At 46.3% G+C, this 24497-nt stretch overlaps 1 protein-coding gene across 1 annotated transcript in view; it reads right to left on the bottom strand.

Annotated features, from left to right (window-relative positions):
* Tdrd9 (tudor domain containing 9) overlaps positions 1-24497 on the bottom strand; it is a 65699-nt gene that overhangs the window by 30431 nt on the left and 10771 nt on the right. The window contains exons 6-20 of the mRNA XM_048362031.1: positions 22175-22255; positions 19116-19280; positions 14791-14894; positions 13750-13814; positions 10817-10871; positions 10584-10668; positions 8653-8710; positions 5795-5899; positions 4189-4286; positions 3130-3261; positions 2168-2333; positions 2019-2082; positions 1881-1944; positions 1572-1616; positions 607-660 (exon numbers count right to left, since the gene is read on the bottom strand). Coding sequence (XP_048217988.1) covers positions 607-660; positions 1572-1616; positions 1881-1944; positions 2019-2082; positions 2168-2333; positions 3130-3261; positions 4189-4286; positions 5795-5899; positions 8653-8710; positions 10584-10668; positions 10817-10871; positions 13750-13814; positions 14791-14894; positions 19116-19280; positions 22175-22255 — 1341 coding nt within the window. The remainder of the gene's footprint in view (positions 1-606; positions 661-1571; positions 1617-1880; positions 1945-2018; positions 2083-2167; positions 2334-3129; positions 3262-4188; positions 4287-5794; positions 5900-8652; positions 8711-10583; positions 10669-10816; positions 10872-13749; positions 13815-14790; positions 14895-19115; positions 19281-22174; positions 22256-24497) is intronic.

Genomic DNA, 24497 nt, shown 5'->3' with positions numbered 1-24497 from the left:
GGCAGAGTGCTAGCCCTGAGCAAAAAAGAAGCCAGGGACAGTGCTCAGGCCCTGAGTTCACGGCCTAGGACTGGCCAAAACAAAACAAAAAAAGCCAACTATACAACTTGTGGGTGGGGAGGAGCAGGAGGGAGAAACAGGGAGAAAGCAAAGGAAGGGGTGACACTGTCCAACTGTACTCATTACCTGACTCATGGAATGGTAACCCCAGCTCTGTACACCTTCATAACAACATTAAAATACATTTAAAAATCTACCCTTCAAGGCAGTTGTCACTCATACTTTTAGGGATAAGTTCTAAATCTCATTCTAGGCACAGAACACTGTTTTTGGTGTTTTAAACTTGATGTCAAAATCTAATCATACTGTGCATATGTCTTTGCATGCTCACGCACGTGCACACACACAATACCAGTTATACTCATGGATCCACTTGCGAAAATCCTCAGAAGTCAGGTACAGTAGGTCATACCTGTACTCTCAGCTATCCAGGACGCTCTGATCAGAAGGATCAGCTTGAAGGCAACACACAGTGTGCTGTGCTTAATAAACATTTGAGAAGTCAGTGTTATCTATATCTACCTAATCAAACAATGTATGCCTTACCTCTCTAATTCTCTTGATTTGGATGTAATTTAGCCGTCCCCAGTCAAGTTCATCCTTTTAATAGATTAAAAAAAATAGAATATATGTTAGGATAATGAGTTTAATTTGGCCACTATGCTCTGTACATCTTATCCAAAACCGAGGCAGTGAATTTAAGTTTCTGGGCCACTAAGCAGTACACCTGACTGCCCACAGTGTATCCTCTTCAGATACTTCTAACTTCACACTGAAGTCAGAAAACAAAATCTGGGGGCCAGAGGCTCACGCCTGTAATCCTACCTACTCAGGAGGCTGAGATCTGGGGTTTGAGGTTCAAAGACAACCCTGGCAGGAAAGTCCATGAGACTCTCATCCACAGTGAATCACACAAACAAACAAAAAAAGCTGAAGTAGCGCTATGGCTCAAGTGGTAGCATACTAGCTTTGAGCAAAAAAAGCTCAGAAACAGTGCCCGGCCCTGAGTTCAAACCTCAAGGCAGACACACACATACAAACATCCCAATCACAACATTGCACAAGGACAATTCTTTATTACCTCATCTGCCCCCCAAACTTAAAGGCAGCTATAAATTAAGTAGCTTGAAAAAAAATCCGTCAAGGCCCACCTATGCACAGTAAAGCTACACAGAGACTGATGGTCCTCATCAATTTAGGAGAGAAAAAGCAGATCCAGAAGAGAAATACAATGGAGGCTATCGGTTAAGTTCCTTCTCAGCCGGTTCTCTGAATCGAGCTGGAAGGAGTGAAGGCTACACGGTCTTAATTCCCAACAAGTCCAGGCAGACACTGCAGGCCACTGGGCACAACACAGAGCTGTGGAGCGAGCGGCACCCCCGCCCCGGCTGGCAGGCGAGGGCCGCCGCTCACCACGCTGTCCGTGGTGACATCAGCTCGGCCGCTGTTCACAAACACAGTCTCATCCTCACCATCCTTCGTTCACGAGGACATGAAGAAACTCAACCAACCTTGGGGTGCCTCAGCTCTCCTCGCTGCCTGCAAGCCTGCCAGGCCTAAAAGTCAATGACCCACAGTCAGTCTCAAAGGAATGCAGTGGCTGAGTTTCTTTACATTCCAGTTGCAACACACTGTGATCCCAGAAAATCCATAGAGGCAATGCTCTGACCAACTTTATGAAACTGCTCTCCTGCCCCGCCCAGCTCTTTCTTTTCCCAGTAGTCTGTTACTTAACGCTAGATAGGGGTGGTCCCCAATGACGCCACAGAAAGGAAACCTCTCTGCCCCGCTGTCTGGGTGGTGACCTTGAACAAACTCACTTTGAAGGCCTCCACGAGTGCAAGGCAGTCGCTCTTACTGCTGCCAGAGAAGTTCACCTTGTTCCTGCAGACAGACGACAGAAGATCATGCCACATCGTCGGGACAAGGGGACCCCTTACAATATGACAGTGACCTACCTATAGCCATCAAGATGCTGCCGAAAAGGCATGGCAAAAAAATTCTTCAGGGAGAGGGCTGCCGCTAGCAACACAGAGCACAAGAGGACGGTCAGAGCGGGCCACCTGGCCGGCGTCCCCAAGCCATGCATGCCCGTCCGGGGGCCTACCTATGATAAGACACTCGTCCAGGCACCCGAACACATGTCCCAGCACGATGAGCTTGCCCAGCTGCTGGTTGACGGGGAGCTGGGCCAGCACTCTTCCTAAGAAGGTCAGCTCACCGTCATGGGGGTTCTCATCCTCTCTCTGACCACTAACAGCCAGGGCTCCCACCTTTAGGAAACAAGTTAGTGCCCTCAGCAAGCACACAGTACTCACGCCATCCCTCCCACCCTTCAGAGCCGAGTGAACAACACACGACATGGAGACCCAACGCTGGCCCATACAGTTTCTTAGGAAAGGCTGGTGCCACCAATTTAAGTCTTCACACGTACACCATGCCGCTGTTCCTAAGAGAGTGCTGCCAGGGTGCCAGTGGCTCACACCTGCAGTGCCAGGGGCACAGAGGGGGCTGAGACATGAGGGCAACGGCAGAAACCTGCATCGGATGCCTCTCTCATTATCCAGCAAAAAGCCAGGACTGGAGGTGTGGCTCAAGTGGCAGAGTGCCAGCTGTGAGGTCCTACATCCAAGCCCCAGGACAGACAGACAGATTCAGACACACACATTTTCTGAAGCGGTGGCCGGGGGTTGGGGAACATCTGCAGCCCTGACCAGGTGTAGGCGAGGTCAGGGCTGGCACCAAGGCCCGGGGGCACGTGTGCAGAGCAGGAGTCAGGAGTGAGGCCTGCCAGCCAAAGCAGAAAAGGCAGCATCTCCACCAGGAGCAAAGGGCCAGGAGAAGGTTGCGGAGCAGAGCAGGGGGGCAGACTGGCGAGGACGGAGCTCTCCAGGTGGGCGGAGAAGCAGGAAGGAGGCGGCGGCCGCTTCAGGACCTGGAGTCCCCCGGCAGCCGTCACGCAGCGCTCCCAAGCACGGGCTGGGCACTCACAACAGGCAAAGCACACACCTGGAAGGTTTGCAGTGCCCCTACACAACCAAGGGCCTCAGCTTTCCCCAGGCGGCCCACCTCCTTCAGCAGAAGAATGGTGCGCTCGATGTCACTCAGACTGGGAGGAGAAAGCGCGGTTGCCAGCAGAGCTCTCGGTTCGCCCATGTCCAGCAGCTTCACTTTCAGGATCGTGCTTCCTAATGGACAACGCTGAACACAACACAACAAGTTCAGACAATCCGAGAAGGAAATCATGAGATACTCACATGAATGGCAGTGCCAAGACAGAAAAGCAGAAGAGGTGAAAAAGAAAAGCTCGAGAGAGCAACGGAGAGAAAGGGAAAGAGATTAACACGTGAAGACAAGGGGGGGAAAGGACAGAAAAGAAAAAGAAGCCAAGAGAGAGAAGGGGGGGAATAAGGAGAAAAAAGAGACAGAAAAAAAGCTGACCCATAATTACTCATTACAAAAAGAAACACGAGGGGCTGGGAAGGTGGCTCAGTGGTAGAGGGCTCCCCTTGCATACATGAAGCCCTGGGTTCAATTCCTCAGCACCACATACACAGAACAGGCTGGAGGTGGTGCTGTGGCTCAAGTGGCAGAGTGCTAGCCTTGAGCAAAAAGAAGCCAGGGGCAGTGCTCAGGCCCTGAGTTCAAAACTCAGGACTGGCAAAAAAATAAATAAAAAGAAACAGGAAATGGTAGCCTTGAAAACAAGGCTATTAGAGGCAGCAGGAACCAGGGAACACTTAGCATTAAGAACACAGGAGATGTGAAAAGCCCTGTTATATGTATAATGCTTAGTAAGCTGGTACTGTAATTAAAGACAAGCATTCAGTGATTTTTTTCTAGGATTAAAATTATACAAAACTCAAAACTGTATTACTTATGTAGACCCTGTATGGAAAATGAACTATGCAACTTGTAGGTAGGGGAAAGTGGAGGAAAGCAAAGGGAGGGGCAACACTGCCCCAAAAGATATGTACTCATTACCTGGTTTATGAAAATGGTAACCCCTCTGTACAATACCTTGATAATAACAACTACATTTAAAAGTAGCAAAAAATAAACATCATATTAGATTGTTCAGTAAAACTGTCAAGAAACAAAACTTTGACAATAAGCAAAGCATATTACCAACATCTCAGGAACAACATGGTCTGGGATGGAGCTCTCCCAGAAATCCCTGTGTACCAGTCTGTAACAATACCCTTTAGATACTCGTCCTGCCCGGCCTGCAAAGAGATGGATACTCAGTACCACTTGCCGTGAATCACTGCAGTTCTCTGTGAGATACTTTTGTGTACACATGTACTAGTACTGGGATTTGAACTCAGGGCCTGGGTGCTGTCCCTGAGCTTTTTTTGCTCAAGGCTTATGCCTGCCCTACCATCTGAGGCACAGCTCCACTTCCAGCTTTCTGGTGGTTAACTGCAGATAGGAGATTCGTGGACTCTCTTGCATGACCTGGCTTCAAACCCAGATCCTCAGATTTCAGCCTACTGAGTTGCTTGGATTACAGGTATGAGCCACTGGTGTCTGGACGATACTTTAAGTAGCCTACATTAATTGTACAAATGAATTTTACTGTGTTTTTTCCATATATGAATATAATGTACTTTGGTTATTTTCACTTCCCCCATAAATGACCTTAGGATTGGCATCAAGAGATATGGAAGGCAAGCCATTAGCTATTAATCAGGAGATGGGGTAATTGCAAGGTCCTGAGTTCACAAGACATATTAATTGGAAAAAACACAATAACCACCTTACGCACTATCTGTGTAAGCATCCCACCTCCTAAATGGATGCACACCTCCTCTGCCCAGGGCACATGCACACAATGCGGCAGACTGGGGGGGGGGGGTCTGCGCAGGCTTGTTGAGGGAAATCGGACGTTGGAGGGGAGCAGAGGAAGGCTTGTCAAAATTAGTGACGACATCTACTTAGTTTCTGTAACTAGTAATGGAGGATCCTCTAAATCCTAGCCAGAGTAGCTATCTTGAAGCAAGCCACCATTTTTAATTTGGCTGTCCTATGTGCCAAACCGCAGCCATTCTCCACCGTTTGATGATGTGTGCCCAAACCAGCAGAATCCCCAACACGATTCTGATGAGAACAAGGCCAGAGTGGCATAAACATCTCACTTTGCCAACCTGGTCTTTTATTTGAACCTGTTATTTCTGGTTTTGACACTAGGTGGTGATCTAAACCATAGTTTCTGCTATGGACTTGGTGTCCTATAAAACTGGAGTTTGGCAGGCAGAGCGGTGGAGACTTTGGTGCCTTGCGTGATTTCACATGCCATTGTCCGCCGTAGTCATCTAGGGCTCTGTATGTAACCCCTACCAAACTCATTTTACAAAAACACGAACAACAAAAATAGTTACATTAAACTCATTTTACTCATCACACTGACGTATGGGTCCATTTTGGAGCCATCTCAGTTGGAAGCACACCATTGTTTTATGCCCCCAGGAAAACCACACAAGAAAGATGACTGAAAACCTGTTATTTCACAGTGACAATGATAATGTGGAGACCCTAAGGAATCTGTCCCTTGTTCACAGATGTCACCTAAAGCACTGGAAGAGGGGCGCTGTGCAGTTAAGCCTCTGGACCACACGTGATGCTGATATTTAAGCTTCAAACAGATCTCAACACGGCAGTAGGAGTAAGAGGGAAATGAGAAACAAGCTGCCGGAAGACATGGCGTGTGTCTCCGTCACCACTGTCCTCTCACCTTTTCTCTGGTCACAACTGGTCTTAGAGGCCCAGCTCAATCGCAGACTCTGGTAATTCGTATCTTCGTCACAAACCAGAGTTCTAGTCAGACAAAAGTCTATAACTGTCGTTTGGGAAAAAACGGAATGTAAACACCTTGCTAAGACAGGGTTTATTATATAGAAGTCATAATACAGTGGTAAAACAACATAAACATGGGGCCTTTGGGATGAAAAGTTCTGAGAAACCCCAGGAAGTGTGCTGACCACTCACTACCGCCCAGACAAGGGGAGGCACCCTTGGGAAGGACTGGGGTCACTGACCACACAGAATAAATAACCCCTAAGACCCAAGGTAGGGTAAGATGAGCCTACCAGTATTCACCCAAAAGAATATGGTTACAACAGTAGAGGAGCATGGCTAACGCCTTGCACGGTGAAGCTTGCAGTCCTGCTTGTGTCTGCCTGGGGGTGGGTGGAACGAGTACCTAGTTTCTCTGTTCCAGGATCCTTATTTGTGAGGCACGGGGGACAGAGCCCCCCGCCCCCGCCCCCTCTGACAGTCCTCCTGTCTCCTGCCAGACTGAGGCTGTCCAACGCCGCACGACAGCCCTCCTTCCCCACAACTGCCTTCCATCCTCTCACGACAGCCGGTGCCCACTGCATCTACCCTCTCTGACCTTGAACCCCTTTTCCTATCCCCATGTCTCCTTCCCCACCCTCCCAGTCCAAGGGCCTGTCCTCCATCATACTCCAAGGCAGAGCTGCCACTTCCTCTCTCCTTCATGCTGGGGCCCTGACTTAGCCACCCCCCTCCAGCCTAAAGTTGCCCCTCACCCCACCCCCCAACGAAAGCGCAAGCTCATAAGGCACAGGACATGCAGGGGGCCCTAATACTGGTGCCAGCACAGCCTTGGTGAGAGACAATTCTCCATCCACCCCAGGGAGCCGACATGGTCTGAGGGGAAGACACACAGGGGCCTTCTTGTTCCTACCCACTTGGCCACCTTTCAGGGGTCTATTCCATGTCTTCTGCTCAGGCCTCCCGCCCCTTCTCAGGTCTCTCTCTACCACAGTGGCCACCTCAAGCTCTAAGGCCACTGCTCCTTCCAGGCCTGCCTCCAGCATCCCTACTCTGCTGGTTTCCCCTCCCCCAGCAAAAGTGCTGACAGGACTTGTAAAGGAAACATGCTCTCGTGGTCTCACCCTCCCTCCAGCCACTGCCCACTTTTCCCTACTTTTCACAGCAAAATGGCCCGAGAGAGAGCTGTCTGACTCTCCACCAGCTCGTTTCTTTCTTTCTGCCCTTCCTTCCTTCCTTCCTTCCTTCTTTCCCCCTTTCCCTTTCCTCCCTCCCCTTCCTCCCTCTATTCCTTCCATCCTTTGGCTTGAAATCTGGGCCTGGGCTGTATCTGAGCTGCTTTTGCTCAAGGCTAGCACTCTACTACTTGAGCTACAGCACCACTTCCAGCTTTTTCTGTGATTAATTGGAGATAAGAGTCTCATGGACTTTCCTACCCAGGCTGGCTTAAAAGTGTGATCCTCAGATCTCAGCCTCCTGAGTAGCTAAGATTACAGGTTTGAACCACCAGTGCCCAGATCACCCAGTTTTGTTGTTGTTGTTGTTGTTTGTTTTGTTTTTCCCCCGCCAGGGCTAAATTTCAAATCAGTAATGCTCAGATCTCAGCTTTCCAAGTAGCTAGAATTACAAGCTTAAGCTACCAGGGCCTGGTTCTTTAAAAAATAAATTACTTATTTTCAAAGTGATGTACTCAACCAGTTCTTAAGACACCTCCGACTCTTTCCTAAGCCCACCGTTAAGCAGGCTTTTACTTTCACCAAAACCACCCTGTCTACGTCACTGGAGATGTTCGGGGGCTATTTTGGTGGCCGGGCCATCATCAGCACGTGGCAGGCTTCCGCCCTCCCACCTCAGAACTCCATGCTCAGCCGCCTTTGGGACGGGGGCTGCCCAGATCTGCGCTTTCTCTAGAGGACAAGGTCCATTCCCAGCCTCACACACGGCCAGCCACTCTTGGCCCTGGCTTCCCACTCACACCGGCCATTCCCCACAGAATCCCACCCTGGCCTGCTCCTGGCCATCCTCCTGAAGGATGCTTCCTGCTTTCCCAGGCCCCACATCCTGGGAGTATTTCCCATGATCCCTTAGTCCCTCTGCAAACCCTCCCTGGTCTTGCCTCCAGAATCCATCTAGAAACTGAATTTCTGTCCCCTGTGCTGCCCCCTCTTGTTCTAAAGGGCGGCAGAATCCACCTCCCAGCCCCTTTCCTCCCTTTCTTCTTTGCTTGACTTCAGTCTACACCAAAGTGGTACTCAGAATGATCTTTTTAGATTGTATGATTTCTCCTACCCTGCCCCCCCCCCAACCCTGGCTCATCTTCCTGTATGGCACTATTTGAGTGTGGTCATTGGAGGACGAGGAGTTTGCTCCTAGTCACATAGGTCAGGCTTTCACATACAAGAGGCACGGGAAAGTTGTGAGTGAACAAGCTCACAGTTGTCAGAGGACCATGTCAAAGGGTGCTTGGCTGCCTTCTTAGCCACCTTCACAAACAGACAATACCTGAGCTCCTCCCCAACACCGGTCTCCATCCCATCAGAGAACTCCACCCAGAGAGCCCCAAAGCACTGTTTCCTGTAAAGGTGACACCCCAACACCTGAGAGCAACCCTGCTCCCAGTGCAACAACTTGCTCCTCAAGGAGGAGGTGGCAAACCCGGAGTTGGAGGTGACCCATGTGAGCCTCCTTTTCTAAAGTGTCTACTCCAAACAGGGGAAGAGGGGAAGGTGAAACTGTGACAGGTACAAAGGAGGCTGCGGATGCCATAGTGCGGAGGAAAGCGGACAGGGACCCTACCGTACTTGACATCAGGAACCGTGACCGAACTCTCTGCAATGTTGGTGGAAAGAATAATCTGTGAACATCAAAGAAAAGGAGTTCATATTCTCCTTTCATTGTGGATATCATTATACACAGTTCTTTAAAAACCTTCACATTATATTCACAAGAGTATTACTCTTTCATAATCAAGTGTTGAGTATTACTCTTTAGTATAAACACTGAACTCACATTTTGAAATAAGCCACTTTTTCAAGCCAGAAGTGGAGCTGTGACTCAAGTAGTAGAGTGCTAGCCTTGAACAAAAAGAAGCCAGGGACAATGCTCAGGCCCTGAGTTCAAGCCCCAAGACTGGCAAAAAAATAATAATGATAATAATAAAAAGAAGCCGCGTTTCCTATTTTACTCAAGTCATGATCAAGAAGCCCCTGGTGCATAGAAAACCAGCCACACACAACACAGAAAATGCTGTAAAGCAACAGCAAGAGCCAGGCACTAAGAGCTCACACATAATCCTCGCTACTTGGGAGGCTAACATTAGGAGACTCCTCTTTTGAGACCAGCCTGGGCCCATTTGCAGGATTGCATCTCAACCCCTTTCCAGCGATGGCACATGCCTATCATCCCAGCTACTTGAGAGGCTTTATCATGATTCTAGGCCAGCCTGGGTTAAAAACAAAACCAGTAACTTCCCACTCCCGGCCCCCACTATAAAAAAAAAAAAAAAAGCAATAGGAAAGGGACAAAGCTGCTCCTCCTGATCCTGCTTCTAGGAGTTCTGACCAAAGAATGGTGGAATCACCAGGGCAAAAGCAATCCAGAAATCAATCCAGATTAAGAGCAGGGATTGTGAGCACCTGGGAATACATGCTAAGGTCTAGGCTGCCCCAAGATTCCAAACACTCTCACAGAAATCAGGAAGTTGCGCTACAAATTTCCACTGGTCCCTGATCATCTCAGGCAGCAATGAAGGATCACAGTTACAATTCCAGCACCCACACCAAACCTAAAACCTTCAAAGAAGGCCATGGCTTTTCTGACAGTCCCCCAGAGGAACGTCAGAAACATCATGGAATCCCTAAGTCTGAGACACACCAAAGAATAATTAAAAGGTAACAAAACTTAGCCAGGTGCCAGTGGCTCATGCCTATCATCTAGCTACACTGTGATCCTCAGATCACAGTTTGAAGACAATTTGGGCAGGAAAGTCTTGAGACTCTTATCTCCAATAAACTACTCAGAAAAAGCTAGAAGTAGTGTTGTGGTTCAAGTGGAAGAGCCGCTCACCTTGAGCAAAACAAGCTCAGAAATAGCACCCAGGATGGGGGGAGGGAGGAGACAAAAAAAGACACCAAAACCCACTAGCAATAATGCCCTGGATTAAGGAAATTTTAAAAACCTGTTTTTCCAGGCACTGTGGCATACACCTGCTGCAGTACTTGGGAAGCTGGGGCAAGCGTATTTCATGTTCAAAGCCAGCCTAGGCTACATAAGGAAACCCTGTCTCAAAAAAATAACAAAAGGGCTGGGAATATGGCCTAGTGGCAAGAGTGCTTGCCTCCTACACATGAAGCTTTCAGTTCGATTCCCCAGCACCACATATATGGAAAACGGCCAGAAGGGGCGCTGTGGCTCAGGTGGCAGAGTGCTAGCCTTGAGCAGGAAGAAGCCAGGGATGGTGCTCAGGCCCTGAGTCCAAGGCCCAGGACTGGCCAAAAATAAAAATTTAAAAAAAAAATAACAAAAATCTTATCTTTGTAGCAAAGAGATTTACAAAACAAAACACAAAAGTTAAGTGGCATAGCTGGCTCATCAAATATTTGTTTGGGTGACTCACCACTAGCTACAGATAGACAGAGAAGGAAGCCAAAGTACCAGCACCTTTCCTAAGCAGATCCTCTAAGCAAAATGGCCTCAAGTGCTTGAACTTGTCTCCCCAGCCTTCCTACCTTTCTGTACCCAGGGACTGGACTTAAAAAGACATTGTTCTGCTCTTCTAAAGTCACACTGGAATGCAGTGGATAGACTTGCAACCTAAGAAACAAGTTTCTAAAATAAAATATCACATGATATACATGAGATACAAAAACAAGTTAACTGCTCATGAGATAATTAAAAAATTGTAAGGCATGAAAGACACGATGCTGTAAAAGTAAAAAGAAAGCCACATCATTAAGCATACCTTTTGTGAATCATGTTTGTGAGAAGTTCGTGCATATAGTTTATTTCACCAAGACCTAGGGGGAAACCAAAGAAAAACAAATTTGTATTTACTACTAAAAATTAACCTTTAAATTAAAGTTCTTTTTTTTCAAAGAAGGCCCTACCAATCCCTTTTATTTTACTTCTTTATCTCTTTCATCTAAGTGCATCAGAACTACAACTTCTTTTGGTCAAAGCTAGTGCTCTACCACTTAAGCCACACTTTCGGATTTTTCTGAGTAGTTTATTGGAGATAAAAGCCTTACAGACTTTCCTGCCTGGGGCTGGCTTCAAACCATGATCCTCAAATCTCAGCATCCAGAGTAGCTAGATTACAGGCATGAGCCACTGGCACTGAGCAAAAGAACATTTTTAAAGCCAGACTTGGTGTACACTCCTATAATCCCAAAGTCCTGTCAGAGGCAGAAGGATCGTATGTTTGAGGCTAGCTTGGGCTACGTGGAAAATAAGCAAAAAATAATAATTTTTTGGACTGGGGTATTGTTCAGTAGCAGAGCACACAAAATCCTGGGTTCAACTCCAGCAATGTAATAATGATCGTTTTTTATTGTCGTTCATAAAGATCGTTGTTCATAAAGATATGCTAAGTCTTTCATTAGGTTCAAAGATGCTTGAACACTTACATGTGCTTTTGCCTCATCCTGAATTATCAGTATTTAGGACTGTTATTGGATTCAAACTGTGTTCCCAAAAAAGATGCCCTGAAGTTCCAGCCTCACTAACTAAGAATGTGACCTTATTTAGAAAGGAAGTCATTGCAGATGAAATCAGTTATGAGGCCATCGCAGTGTAAGATAGCGCCTTAATCCAGGAGGATTCATTTCCTCATGAGAAAATGGGGAGAGACAAACACCCAGAGAACGCCACAGGACAGGAGCAGAAAGCAGGGACACAACCACAAGCTAGGAACACCAAGGACCAAGAACCATAACCAGAAGCTAGCAATGGGCCAGCAAGGAGAGAGTCAGCCTGGAGCCTCAAAAGGAGCACAGTTTTGCTAGAACCTTGATTCTGAACAGCAAAGCCCCCAGAAAATTGAAGATAAACAACTGTCTTAAGACATTCAAGTTTCTTTCCCTGAGTATGTAACTGTAGCCCTCTGTATATCACCTTTACAATACAGTACAAAATTAATAAAAATTAAAAATAATAACTCATAAGTCAATTGAGACAATGGCTTTTTATCAACTTATATATATATATTTCAATAAAACAAACTTCTGATAAAAGATATCCAAGTTATAGCTCCTTGTTACAGCAGAACGTCTCAGAGCACCTCAATGAAAAACATTGGGAATATGGCCTCGTTGTAAAGTGCTGGCCTCGCATACACGAAGCCCTGGGTTCGATTCCTCAGCACCACATATATAGAAAAAGCTGGAAGTGGTGCTGTGGCTCAAGTGGTAGAGTGCTAGCCTTGAGCAAAAAGAAGCCAGGGACAGTGCTCAGGCCCTGAGTTCAGCCCCAGGAATGGCAAAAACAAAAAAAACAAAACAAAAAAAAAACATATCAAAGTTGAACCTCGCTGAGTGCTAATGGCACACACCTGTACTCACAACTACTCAAAAGGCTGAGATCTTGGGGCTGGGAATATGGCCTAGTGGCAAGAGTGCTTGCCTCATATACATGAAGCCCTGGGTTCGATTCCCCAGCACCACATATATAGAAAATGGCCAGAAGTGGCACTGTGGCTCAAGTGGCAGAGTGCTAGCCTTGAGCAAAAAGAAGCCAGAGATGGTGGTCAGGCCTTGAGTCCAGGCCCAAGACTGGCCAAAAAAAAAAAAAAATTATAGATCAAAAGGCTGAGATCTGAGGATCCTGCTGAAAGTCAGCCCATGCAGGAAAGTTTGAGACTGTTACCTCCAATTAACCACCAAAAAGCTAGAAGTGAAGCTATGGCTCAAGTAGTAGAGCACAAGCCTTGAGCACAAAAACTCAGCTCAGGGATAGCATGGCACCCAGGCTCTGAGTTCAAGTCCCAGAGCTCTGAGTTCAAGTCCCAGGATGGGCACAAACCTCCCCCACAAAAAACCCACCTTGAACATAAAGCACATAAAGATAACAAACCTAAACAAAATATTTTAAATATTTTTCAGGCCATGATGAGTGGCTTAAAAATATTTATCTCAATTAATTTCTAAGCTAATATTAAGTTAACTTAGCCAGTTTCTACATGAATACCTGGCTCTGTGACGACTTTCTCCTTAATATGTATACCTAGTAGTAAGTGTATGTGGGGGCAAATGCAACGTTACCCAACTGTCAGCTAATGTTGGTTCAAAAAAACACTAACAGGGACTCTGAGCTCCAGAGCTCCTCTCTGCAGTCTTTACCCTCCCTTTCAATAGACCTGCTGCTCTACTGCCCTTCAACCTCCTCCACCTCTGCACTATTCACTCAGCAAAGGAATGGCCCATACCCCTGGGCTTCATCCGGGCGGTGACAAGGCCCAAGGCTCTGCCCTGAGTGGGATCAGTCCCTCACAGAGGAGGCCTGAGGGAGCTTGTTCATCCCTTCCATGGGGGGACAGAGCAAGGAGGCGTGTAGAATGGACCCTGAGCAGATACCCATGGAACCACCAGCTGGAGTGGACATCCTAGCCTCCAGCACCATGAATACCCTAAGTTGAACAGTTTTGTTATACCACATTCTCCTGCGATGATGCTCTGCCTTACCACAGGCCCCAAAGAACCAACTGCCCATACACTGAAACCTCCAACCATGAGCCAAAATAAACCTTTCTTCTCTCTTCTCGCCCCCCCACAAACATACACACACACACACACACACACACACACGCCCTCAAAGTCACGTTTGTCTGTGCTCACAGTATGGACAATACTTTTCAAAATATGTGCTGTTCATTGCTGTAACTGCTGGCAAGTTTCATACCTGGCAAAAACACCAATACGCTGCTCCTTTCTGACACAAACTGGGGCCCCGACCAGGTCTTGTTTCTGTCATAATGAGAGGTATACAAATATGAATCAAAGCTGAAACAGGCTCTGCTTGTGACAATCCTGACACTACTAGTTTTGATTCTGAAAGCACTTGCAAATCATGATGTAAGGGTCACAGGAAAGGAAACCCACCACAAGGCTTGCACAGAAAGGAGTTTATTGGGGGGGGGGAAGCAAACTGCTGGCCTGCACACACAAGATGGAGGTGTGGGGAGACAGAGGGGAAGGAAGAAGGGAAAGGAGAAAAAGAGCAAGACAGAGTAAGAGAGAAAAGGAAAGAGAGGAGGGACTGTGTTGAATCTAGTGGTAAAGTGCTGGCCTGGTATACATGAAGCCCTGGGTTCGATTCCTCAGCACCACATATATAGAAAATGGCCAGAAGTGGCACTGTGGCTCAAGTGGCAGAGTGCTAGCCTTGAGCAAAAGAAGCCAGGAATAGTGTTCAGGCCCCAAGTTCAAGCCCCAGGGCTAGCAAAAAAAAAAAAATGTTTTTTTTTTAAAAAAAGAATTATCAAAGTCCAAATTACTATTGAAAGAACTTTTACAGGCTAAGATTTCAAATCATCTACTTGCCTCTCCACTACTGTTGGGACATTTTGGGTTATAGTTTTTGTTGTGCCTGTGTGTGTATATGCACGTGCATGTGCACGGGCTAGCAAAGGGCTTGAATTCACGGCAGGGCACGGTCACTATTCTTAGTTTTTCTGCTCAAGGCTATAGCACTACTACTTATTGGAGGTAAGAGGTGTGAGCCCTCCCTCCATTCCAGGGCCTCTCTAAAGAAATCCAGAGACAGCAGCTACAGGCAGGCAAGGCCCACTCCCAACACACACACCAGCACTAGAACTTGCTCCCTCGCCAGAGATAGTGTAAGTGAGCAACAAGGCCCCTTCCATTTCTCATGAGAGATCATGAAGTGAGTGACAAGTGTTTCGAGTAATATACACTGAAGGGCCACTAGAGTGACTCTTACCCACTCTCTTTCATGTCCAAGTCATCAAACATCTGGATTAGGGAGACAGCAACTTCATAGATATCCTTCGTTATCAGTGGTTCCTCCAGGCGATGCGGAGAGAGCTGAAGACAGCAAAAGAAGAAACTCAGGTTACCAGAATACCAGAATCCGATGCAGAGAGGGAATGCTGCGTTGCACGGGTGCCTCTCTCCTTTAAGGTCCTAAGCAAAAACAACACAACGCCACTGCCACCAGCCTTGAGCACTGCCTGCACTCAGCACTGGTCACACCAATCACACCACCCAGGCACCGGAGCAGGGCGAGGGTCTGGGGGACCACGCACACTATGACGGAGCTGGTGTGAAATCTATTCTGAAGGCACAGGCTAAATGCCATCTAATGTCTAGGGAATCCAGGAGTTGGTTCTAATCTCGAAGCAAGCCGCTCCTGCTCTAATTCCTGCCTCCCCAAGATTCTACCATCTCCCCATTTGGGAAGGACCAAAACACAGCTGTGTCACATCCCATGTGCCAGTGTGCCTTAAGTACATAACCACAGCCAGGCGCCAGTGGCTCACACCTGTAATCCAAGCAACTCAGGAGGCTGAGCTCTGAGGGCTGTGGTTCAAAGCCAGCCCAGGCAGGAAAGCCTATGACACTGTTATCTCCACTAAACTACAAAAAAAAAAGCTGGGAGTAGAGCTGTAGCTCAAGCGGCAGAGCACCAGCCTTGAGTGAAAAAGCCCAGGAATAGTGCTCAGCCCTGAGTTCAAGCTCTAGGACTTAAATAAGAAAAAGGGGGGAAAAAAACAATGAAGTGAAAGAACCTCATGGTGAGGCAGCTGTGGAGATTTCTGGATCGGGTCTAACTGTGCACGCAAATAGCCAAACCAGGCCCACATGACTTCAGAGTGCTCCTCTAGCACCTCTACGGAATGCTGGGCACCAACCACACTCAACTATCTGCCTGCTTTCCAGGCGTCTAGCCCACAGGTACCTGTTCATACAATGTTCCACACAAGTCCCACGAGTCTATTCTAAAGTCTTTCTGTATTTTTTGCCAAGATTAAGAAGAGTTTTTTTTATTTTATTAATAATCTTTTGAAGCCAAACATGGTAGCACACACTTATAATCCCTGCACTCAGCAAGCTAAAGAAGGAGGTTCAACAGCTGAAGGCCAAACTAGGCTATAGATCGACACTGTCTCCAAAAAAATGTATCAACTATTGTATGTGACACATTTTATATTGTGAAGGACATACTAAAAGAAGTCTTTCAGTGATTAAAAGTTAATTATGCATAGAAGTTATTTCATCTGATTCTTACTCAGAACAAAGTCGGCCAGTATCCAAATAATCTGCTTTTCATGATCACAATTCCAGTGATATAATTATAACAAGTTGTTTATTAACAAGGTTGAAGGAGCATGTCTACTGCATCTATTCCTTAGTCTTTTGCCTTAACCAATTACCAGTATTCACTATACTATGTACAACAATAGAAAAATGTGTTTACCCCCACAAACAACAGTGGCATCCAAACCTTTCCTACAGAGTGTGGCAAACATATGTCAATGATTCACAAGAAACTCAGATGGCTGGGGTGGCATGGCGGGACATCCTGCCAGGGACCGATGCGGCTTGTGGACCCCAGCTGTGCGTCAGGCCTACAGGAAACACCACAGCCCTCGCCTGTGTTTTTCTGAACTGAGACACAACAACCCAGTACAAGCGCACTGCCTCAGGGCACGAGGTGTGGAAGGAGCAGGCACTCCCAAAGCGCACGCAGGAACTCTGCGATTCTCCCACTCAAGTGCTGGGCCACTGACTATCTGCAGAGTAAGGTGTAAGTCACCCTGTTTCTGCCTCATGTAAGGGTTCTGGACCCTTGTCTATCTGCTATCACGAGGATGACACAAGAAGCAAGTGAGAGCCAGGCACCGGTGGCTCACGCTTGTAATCCTAGCTACTCAGGGAGCTGAACTCTGAGGATCCTGCTTCAAAACCAGCCTGGGTAGAAAAGTCCCCATGATAATCTTATCTCCAATTAACCACTCAAAAACCAGAAGTAGCACTGTGGTTCAAGTGGTGAAGCGCTAGCCTTGAGCACAAAAAGGCTCAGGGACAGTGCCCAGGCCATGAGTTCAAACTCCACAACCAACCAAAAAAAAAAAAGCAAGTGAGAGAACAAACACTTTAGTGCATGAAAGCCAAAATAGCTGTATACCAGGTTAAGCTGATTCAAGACCTAAAACTAAGAAAACCCTAATGTAACAAAATATATAAAAGCTGTGCTCTAGGGTAGAAGTGCATGGTCCCCGAACAACACACAGTGAGCCTGAGTAGGGGTGTGTAATGCTCTACTTCTAGACATGGTTTATGGATCACAGATGGTGTGTCACACTTTCATTAAGGGTACATACACATCTTAAGTACTTTTTCTAAAGATGTTTATTACAAAGAAAGTTGAAAACAAAGGATGAAAAGAATTCTTCAAAGGACACCGAAAGGCAAAATCCAGGAGGGTTCTGGGGGACCCAAAGAAGGGTGATCTTAAGAAAATGCAACTGGCCAGTGTGTCCAGTATCAGGCACTAGGTAAGCTTAGAGCTGAGCTCCCAACTCAGCAAGGAAGCCGTGAGGGCCCTAGGAAACCCCTCTGAGCTGGGTGGGATAGTAAAGTCACACCGTGAGAACAACTGCAGCGAGAGGCAGAGAAAGAGCAGGAAGAAGTTGGCAAAAGCTGTAGAGAAACCCAGAAATTCAAAAAAGACTGAGGTAGGAATCATCTGGTAAAGAGAGATAAGTGAACAGCAGAGGGGACCAGGTCCCTCTGTGCTCTCTCCCCCTTCCATGATAGCATGCGTGCATGTGTGTCCGCTTGAACTCAGGGCCTTGGTGCTATGCTCTACCACTTAGCCACAGCTCCACTTGTGGCTTTTTGGTGGTTAACTGGAGATAAGAGACTCATGGACTTTCCTTCCCTGGGCTGGCTTCACACCATAATCCTCAGACCTCAGTCTCCCTGAGTAGCTAGGATTACAGATATGAGCCACCAACACTGGCTTATGATCACACTTAAAAAAGTTGTATTATCTTCAAGCAGTTGAGCAAAGGGGTTTCAATATGTCACCTTATGAATACAATGCATCTTGATCACTGTCATCCCTTTCATCTCTCTCAACCCCATTCAACCCTTCCATTTACCTAGTCCCATTCTCACCTATGTGCATGGAATGTGATGCCTGCATCTGATCAGCCTTCCTCTCTCCATTCATCTACCCCCACTTCCCTTGACCACACTCCCCCCACCCCATTCATGTTCCAGAATCCTGGTGTTCATTTTGTTAAACATAAGTTAGTTGTTCAAAGGAGTTGTTATATCACTTGAATCCTCCCCTATATATACCATATGCTAGTTAATATGCTGTGTGTATATACATGTGAACTTAAATGTTTCCTGAGCATGTGTGCATATATATGTGTAATTTAGATCCAACTGGCAAAGATGAGAGAAAACATGCATCCTTTGTCTCTCTGAGCCTGACTTACTTCACTTGACATAATTTATTCCTGGTCCTTCCATTTCCTTGCAAATGGCGTAATATCATTTCTCCTCATGGATGAGTAAAGTTCCTCTGTGTGTGTGTGTGTGTGTGTGTGTGTGTGTGTGTGTGTGTGTGTGTATGTAAAGAGACTATGGATAATGTCATATTTTCTTGACCCGTTCATCCACTGAAAGGCATCTAGACAATTTCCATAATTTGGCTATGGTAAATGGTGCAGTGAAGACTATCGTGTACGAGTGTCTTTGCTGCCTCCTAACTTGCAATCTTTTAGATGAACACCCAAGTGTGGTATTGCTGGATCACAGGGTAACTTTATGGTTATTGAGGAACCCTCAAACTGCCTTCCACAATGACTGTGCCAGTTTACATTCCTACCAAGATCTCTGTCAGCATCTGTTGTCTGTAATCTTGATGATGGCCATTCTTACTGAACTGAGATGGAATACTAGAACATATAATCAAAATGGTATTCAAAATAAAATTATCTCCCTTCCCCAGGTGAATCTATAGTTTTGTACTAACCCAAATCAAATAACTTACTTTTCAACATCAAAAAGGTGTAAAACCAGTCCCAATAATTTCCACATGGATGAATTTATGTGGTCAGTTCATAACAAATTCAGCAATTGCCTTCCTTTATTCTTCTCCAACCTTCTTTCCTCTAGCTTCTCTCCCTCACCTTATGTCCTAATAGGTCCTTGCAACCTCAAGTGCTAAGTGCAGGCGTGATCAAATACCAAAGGCCATTATAAACGAAACAAGGGATCCCAACATACACCACTGTGATAAAGGTGGTCCAAATCATTGAGATAATACTCTTCTATCGCATGGGGCTTGCCTTCCACTTCAAAAACATAAGCAGGATTCATCTTGTTCTGAACAGGAACAGCGAAGTAGTCTGCAAACTCCTTGCAGTTGATGGTAGCAGACATGAGGACAACCTGTGGACAAAAAAGGCAATCCAAACACGCAAACAACGTGAAATAAAAGACTTAAACCCCAGGCCTGTCTTCTGCTTCAATCTTGTATTTAATAACTTCTCAGATTTTAAATAGAATATCTTGATTTAACAGCAATTACTGCACTTTAGGAGTAATCAGGTACAAACTTTTACTAATCTGTCAAATGAGAAATCACACATCACTAATAAACTATCACTGCTATTTACAAAAAATTCTGCCTCAGGAATGTGGGATGTGTGTGTGTGTGTGTGTGTGTGTGTGTGTGTGTGTGTGTGTGTACATGCACACTGGTCCTGGGGCTTTAACTCAAGACCTCGTAACACCTGAGCTTCTTTTGCTCAAGGTTGTCACTCACACTTGAGCCACAACTAGCTCCACTTCAGACTTTTGAGTAGTTTATTAGGAGAGTCTCAGATTATCCTGCCCAGTCTGGCTTTGAACCACAATCCTCAAATTTCAGTCTCCTAAGTAGCTAGAATTACAGGCATGAGTCATCGGTGCCCAGCAGAAATTACTGTATTTTAGACAGGTTATTAAATGTGTCCCAGAAAAATAAGGAAATAAACCAGAGAAGAAGAAAAGGTCCAGAAATTTTTCACTGTAAGTAAAAAAGTAGAAAAGACCCCCCAAATAATAGCTGTGCAACAGCCTGAGGAACCAGCCCAGACGGCAGTGAGACAATGGAGGCTCAGGACTGCAAAGGAAAAACAAGACCCCATCTTTAGGAGCGTCAAGTGGACAGGCCAGGAGTAGCAGCCACAACACATGGGACATGCCCACAGAAGACGGCAGCAATCCTGAGAAGGTCATTTCCCAGTCTCCACAAGCTAAGTCGGATTGCACAACTCCCTGGCTGGAAGCTGAGGACCTGTGGCATTTGTCTATTACAAGTCCCTGTGTATAAATCTTAGTAGAAAGTCAAGACTTTACTTAGGCACATCAGCGCATTTTTTCCTTTGATGTTAGACACAAATGATAAACCATACTAAGCAGAACTCATTTTGAGAGGAAATGTCTGAGGTCACAATGTTCTTAGCAGTCATTTGGGGTGCAAGAGTGGCCCTCCAGGGAACTCTCAGTCACAGCTCAGGATTCCTAACATTATCTAAGGAATAGCAGGCCAGCTGACTTCCATTTGGCGGAATGTGGCATGCAAATAAGCTAAAGCTGACCCAGACTCAGTGCTGCCTTAGCCTCCCCACAGAAACTGTTCATTCGGGGCGGGCATGGGCTGGAGGGCAGGGGGTGAGGACAGAAGGAGCCAGAGCAGGGACTCTAGGGACTTTTATAGTCCTGAGTGGGAAGAGGCAGGGGAGAGTTCAGTCCAAGCATTCTTGTTCTGGCATCTAAATCTTCCCACACCAGGGAAACAAAAAAGAAAATAAACTGAGCACCAATGGGTCACACCTATAATCATAAATTACTTGGGAAGCTGAGATTCAGAATCTCAATTCAAAGCCAGCCCAGGCAGACAAATTCAAGAAACTCATCTCCAACTGACAAGAAGCCAGAAGTGGAGGCATGTGGCTCAAGTGGTAAGAGTGCTAGATATGAGAACAAAGACCAAGCAAGAGCCTAAGGCTCTGAGTTCAAGTCCCAGGACTGGGAAAGGGAGAGGAAGAGGGAGAGAGGGAGAGGGAGGAAGAGGATGAGGGAGATGGAGGGAAAGGGAGAGAGAGAAAAAGGGAGAGGGAAAGAGAGGGGGAGAGAGGGAGAGAGAGGGAGGGAAGGAGAGGGAGGGAGAGGGAGGAAGGGAGAGGGAGAGGGAGGGAGGGAGGGAGAGGGGGAGGGGAGATGGCAAGGGAGGAGGAAGAAGAAGGAGAGGAAGGGAGGGAGGGAGGGAGAGAGAGAGAAAGGAAGGAAAAGAAGCCAGTGGAGCTGTGGTTTAAATGGTAGAGTGTTAGCCACGAGGGAAAAAGCTCAGTCCCCGAGTTCAAGCTGCAGGACCTGTATTGAAATTAAAAAAGAAAAGTCTCAATTTGCTGATACCTTCAATGCCATCTTTAAATTAAGATTACCAAATAGGAATAAAAGTCCATTGTCTCATTCACCTAGAAAGGTACTCTATTTACCTAGGGTAGCAAAACTACTGGCAAAGGTCAGGCTGTATTCATCCAGCCACCACCTGAGAATCCTTTATCAATTCCACACTGTAATAAAATGCATATCCCAAATAAATTGCTACCAAGTTGCTTCCCAAGGACCTTTGTTTAGCTTAGCTAGATTAAGAATAACCTATGCTTAAAATTGTTTAGGTTGTCTAAATTATTCTAAATACTTCTCAATTTTGACTTAGTTGATGCTTTTTCATTTCACACTTTTTGTTCAAATAAAAAGAGACATTTACCATTCCCCACAATTTGCACTTAGTTCAACCTGTCCTCAAAGTTCAGAGTCCCCTCTACAAAACCAGTATTGCCGGAGCATTTGCGTGACGAATGCACTGCTTTAAACACGGTGCTTGTTCAACCAAAAGCAGTGCTCCAAAGTCCAGCACGTCACTGCAGCCAACCCTTATGAGCCCATTTTCAGCAACCTAAAGAAAGAGTTAGAATTCAAAGCAACATAATACCAGAAAGTGTCTTATACCGTGACCACTAAAGAATGCTCTCAGGCCGACTTGCTGGTGAGACCTGGAGTAATAACACCTGACACAAACATTAAGAGACTTATCTGTTGAAATAGGGAGAAACAAACCAGGAAGGGTGGTTGACAACAATAATCCCAGCAGTTGGGAGGCTGAGACAAGAAGATCACAAGTTTGAGAACAGCTTGGGCTGGCAACACCTCAGTGAGACCTTATCTTAGAAAAAAGAAAAAAACAGAGAAACATTAACTCTAAATATTTTTGTTACTTATGCAATCAAATTTACCTTGACAAAACGCGAATTTGTTCTTAAAAGTTTTCGGACTACCAAAAGCAGAAAATCCATTTCTTCAGTTCGTTCATGTACCTACGAAATAAAAATATATGTGTTTTTTGTGTTGTTGTTTTTTTTACTTTTGCCAGTCCTGGGCCTTGGACTCAGGGCCTGAGCACTGTCTCTGGTTTCTTTCTGCTCAAGGCTAGCACTCTGCCACTTAAGCCACAGCACCACTTCTGGCTTTTTCTGTTTATGTGGTGTTAAGGAATCGAACCCAGGACTTCAAGGATGCTAGACAAGCACTCTACCACTAAGCCACATTCCCAGACCAAAAATATGTTTTAATTAAAAAAAGAAAAGAAGGGCACCATACAAGATGTCAAGCGATCAGAAGTCATTGAGTGGAACAGGAGATTTTACACACCATGGGAGATGGGAAGCTTAACCAGTTCTCTCAGCTCAGTGCAGCTTTTCAAGGGTTAAGAAAAAGCAAACCCAGCTATCCACAAGCCGCAAGTGCTATCAATGTTTCTCTTTAAGTTTTACTTTTATTTGGGAGGACCAATGTGGAGCTTCGTTCGCTCTGCCCACTTTAGTTCAACAGCACCTGCTTAGGGACCCAGTAATAACCAAGTATAACATCCTTATAATAATATTCTTACAATGTCCATCATGGGGAAGGTTAAAAAATGATGATGATGACAGCAAGGGGAGTAGGGGGAACGCAGGAGAAAAATGAGGAAGGAAATAACAAGTATGAAAAGAACTGTATATGTATTCACTACCTTAAGTATGTAACTGTAACCCCTCTGTACATTATCTTGACAATAAAAATAAAAAAATAACAACAACATTCTTATCCCCATCAAGGACTTGTGGGCCAAACCCTTTCTGCCATAGTCTAATGACTAAGCAAAAGCAGGGATGAAGACGTGCCAGTCTAATGCTAGTATGTTCCATGATATACAAAACTAAAGTTCACAGGTGGGCAGAAAATGGCCCTGAGAAGGTTGGGCTGGTTAAAAGCAGGTGCCCCAGAGCATGATTAACATAGGTCAACAGGCAGAACCTCAACAGCACTGCACAGAAATATGCCCAGGAGAATGAGATGGAGATACAGACAAAGGCAGCCAAGCACCCAGCCTGTGCAAGCCTCCCCACTGCAAGTAGCCAAGGACAAAGGGACTGATTTTATAGAGGAGCCCAGTCACTCCAGGGTTGGCTAGGAAAGCTCAGTATACAAGGGAAAAGAAAATTCTGAGCTCAGCACTGGTGGCTCATACCTGTAATCCTAGCTACCCAGGAGGCTGAGATCTGAGGATCACAGCTCACAGCTAGCGCAGGCAGGAAAGTTGTGAGACTCTTATCTCCAATTAACCACCAAAAGCCATAAGTAGAACAGTGGCTCAAGTGGTAGAATGCTAGCCTTGAGCACTAGTCTTGAGCTCAGGGACAAAGCCCAGGCCCTGAGTTCAAGCCCCAGTAGCAGCCCCTATACACACAAAGATTCTATCTGGAGAAACTCCCTGCCATATGTTTACAGGATAAAGCCCTCTTCTCAGGGACAAGGCCTGTGTGACACTACAGTGCTAGGTTTAATGCAGGCCCTACAGTCAGCCTTACTCCCTACCAAGTAGGTATGTCCAGAGTTATACAGACAAAACCAGAGATCAGGAGCTGCAAGTATCTGGTACTTATGCATAAGCTAGAAATCCTCACAGCCCACCATGAAAGCTCTCTCCTATCCCACCACATCACCAACGCCAGGCACCTCCTCAATAAACCCATCCTACTAACTCGGTGAGAAAGAAAACCAAGTGATCTCTCCTCAACTTTCAGGCCCTATGCCAGGCACCCTGGGGCACTCCTGTAATCCTAGCCACTCAGGAGGCTGAGAATTGGGAACTGGGGCTAGAGAGACAGCCCAGACAAACAAATCATCTCCAAAGAACAGGCAAAATGCTGCAAGTGGAGATGTGTCTCAGGTAAGTTAAGAAGCTGAACAAGAACTCCCAGCCCTGAGTTCAAGTTTCAGTATCAGCATGATCTCGCTCCGTGCGCACATGAACATACATGCGCATGGGTGCGCGCACGCGCACACACACACACATCCCATGCCTGCATCTAAGGTTTGCTTCTCTTCTGAATTTGCACTCTTCTCATCCCTGAGGCCATCCCTTCCTGCTCACTCTTCTGCACACAGACCACCAGTCTCCTCCCGGCCCCCTGCCTTACTGAGCAAAAATGCACACCTCAGCGGGCACTCATTTCCCTGGGTGGGAAGGTGAGGGCCAAGAGCAGAAGCTAGTCTTCCTGACTGTTCTTACAGGCA

Source organism: Perognathus longimembris, chromosome 14 (genome assembly GCF_023159225.1).
Source record: "Perognathus longimembris pacificus isolate PPM17 chromosome 14, ASM2315922v1, whole genome shotgun sequence".
NCBI lineage: Eukaryota > Metazoa > Chordata > Mammalia > Rodentia > Heteromyidae > Perognathus > Perognathus longimembris.
The sequence above is the reverse complement of the archived record's forward strand: the minus strand, read 5'-3'. Positions and strand labels throughout refer to the sequence as shown.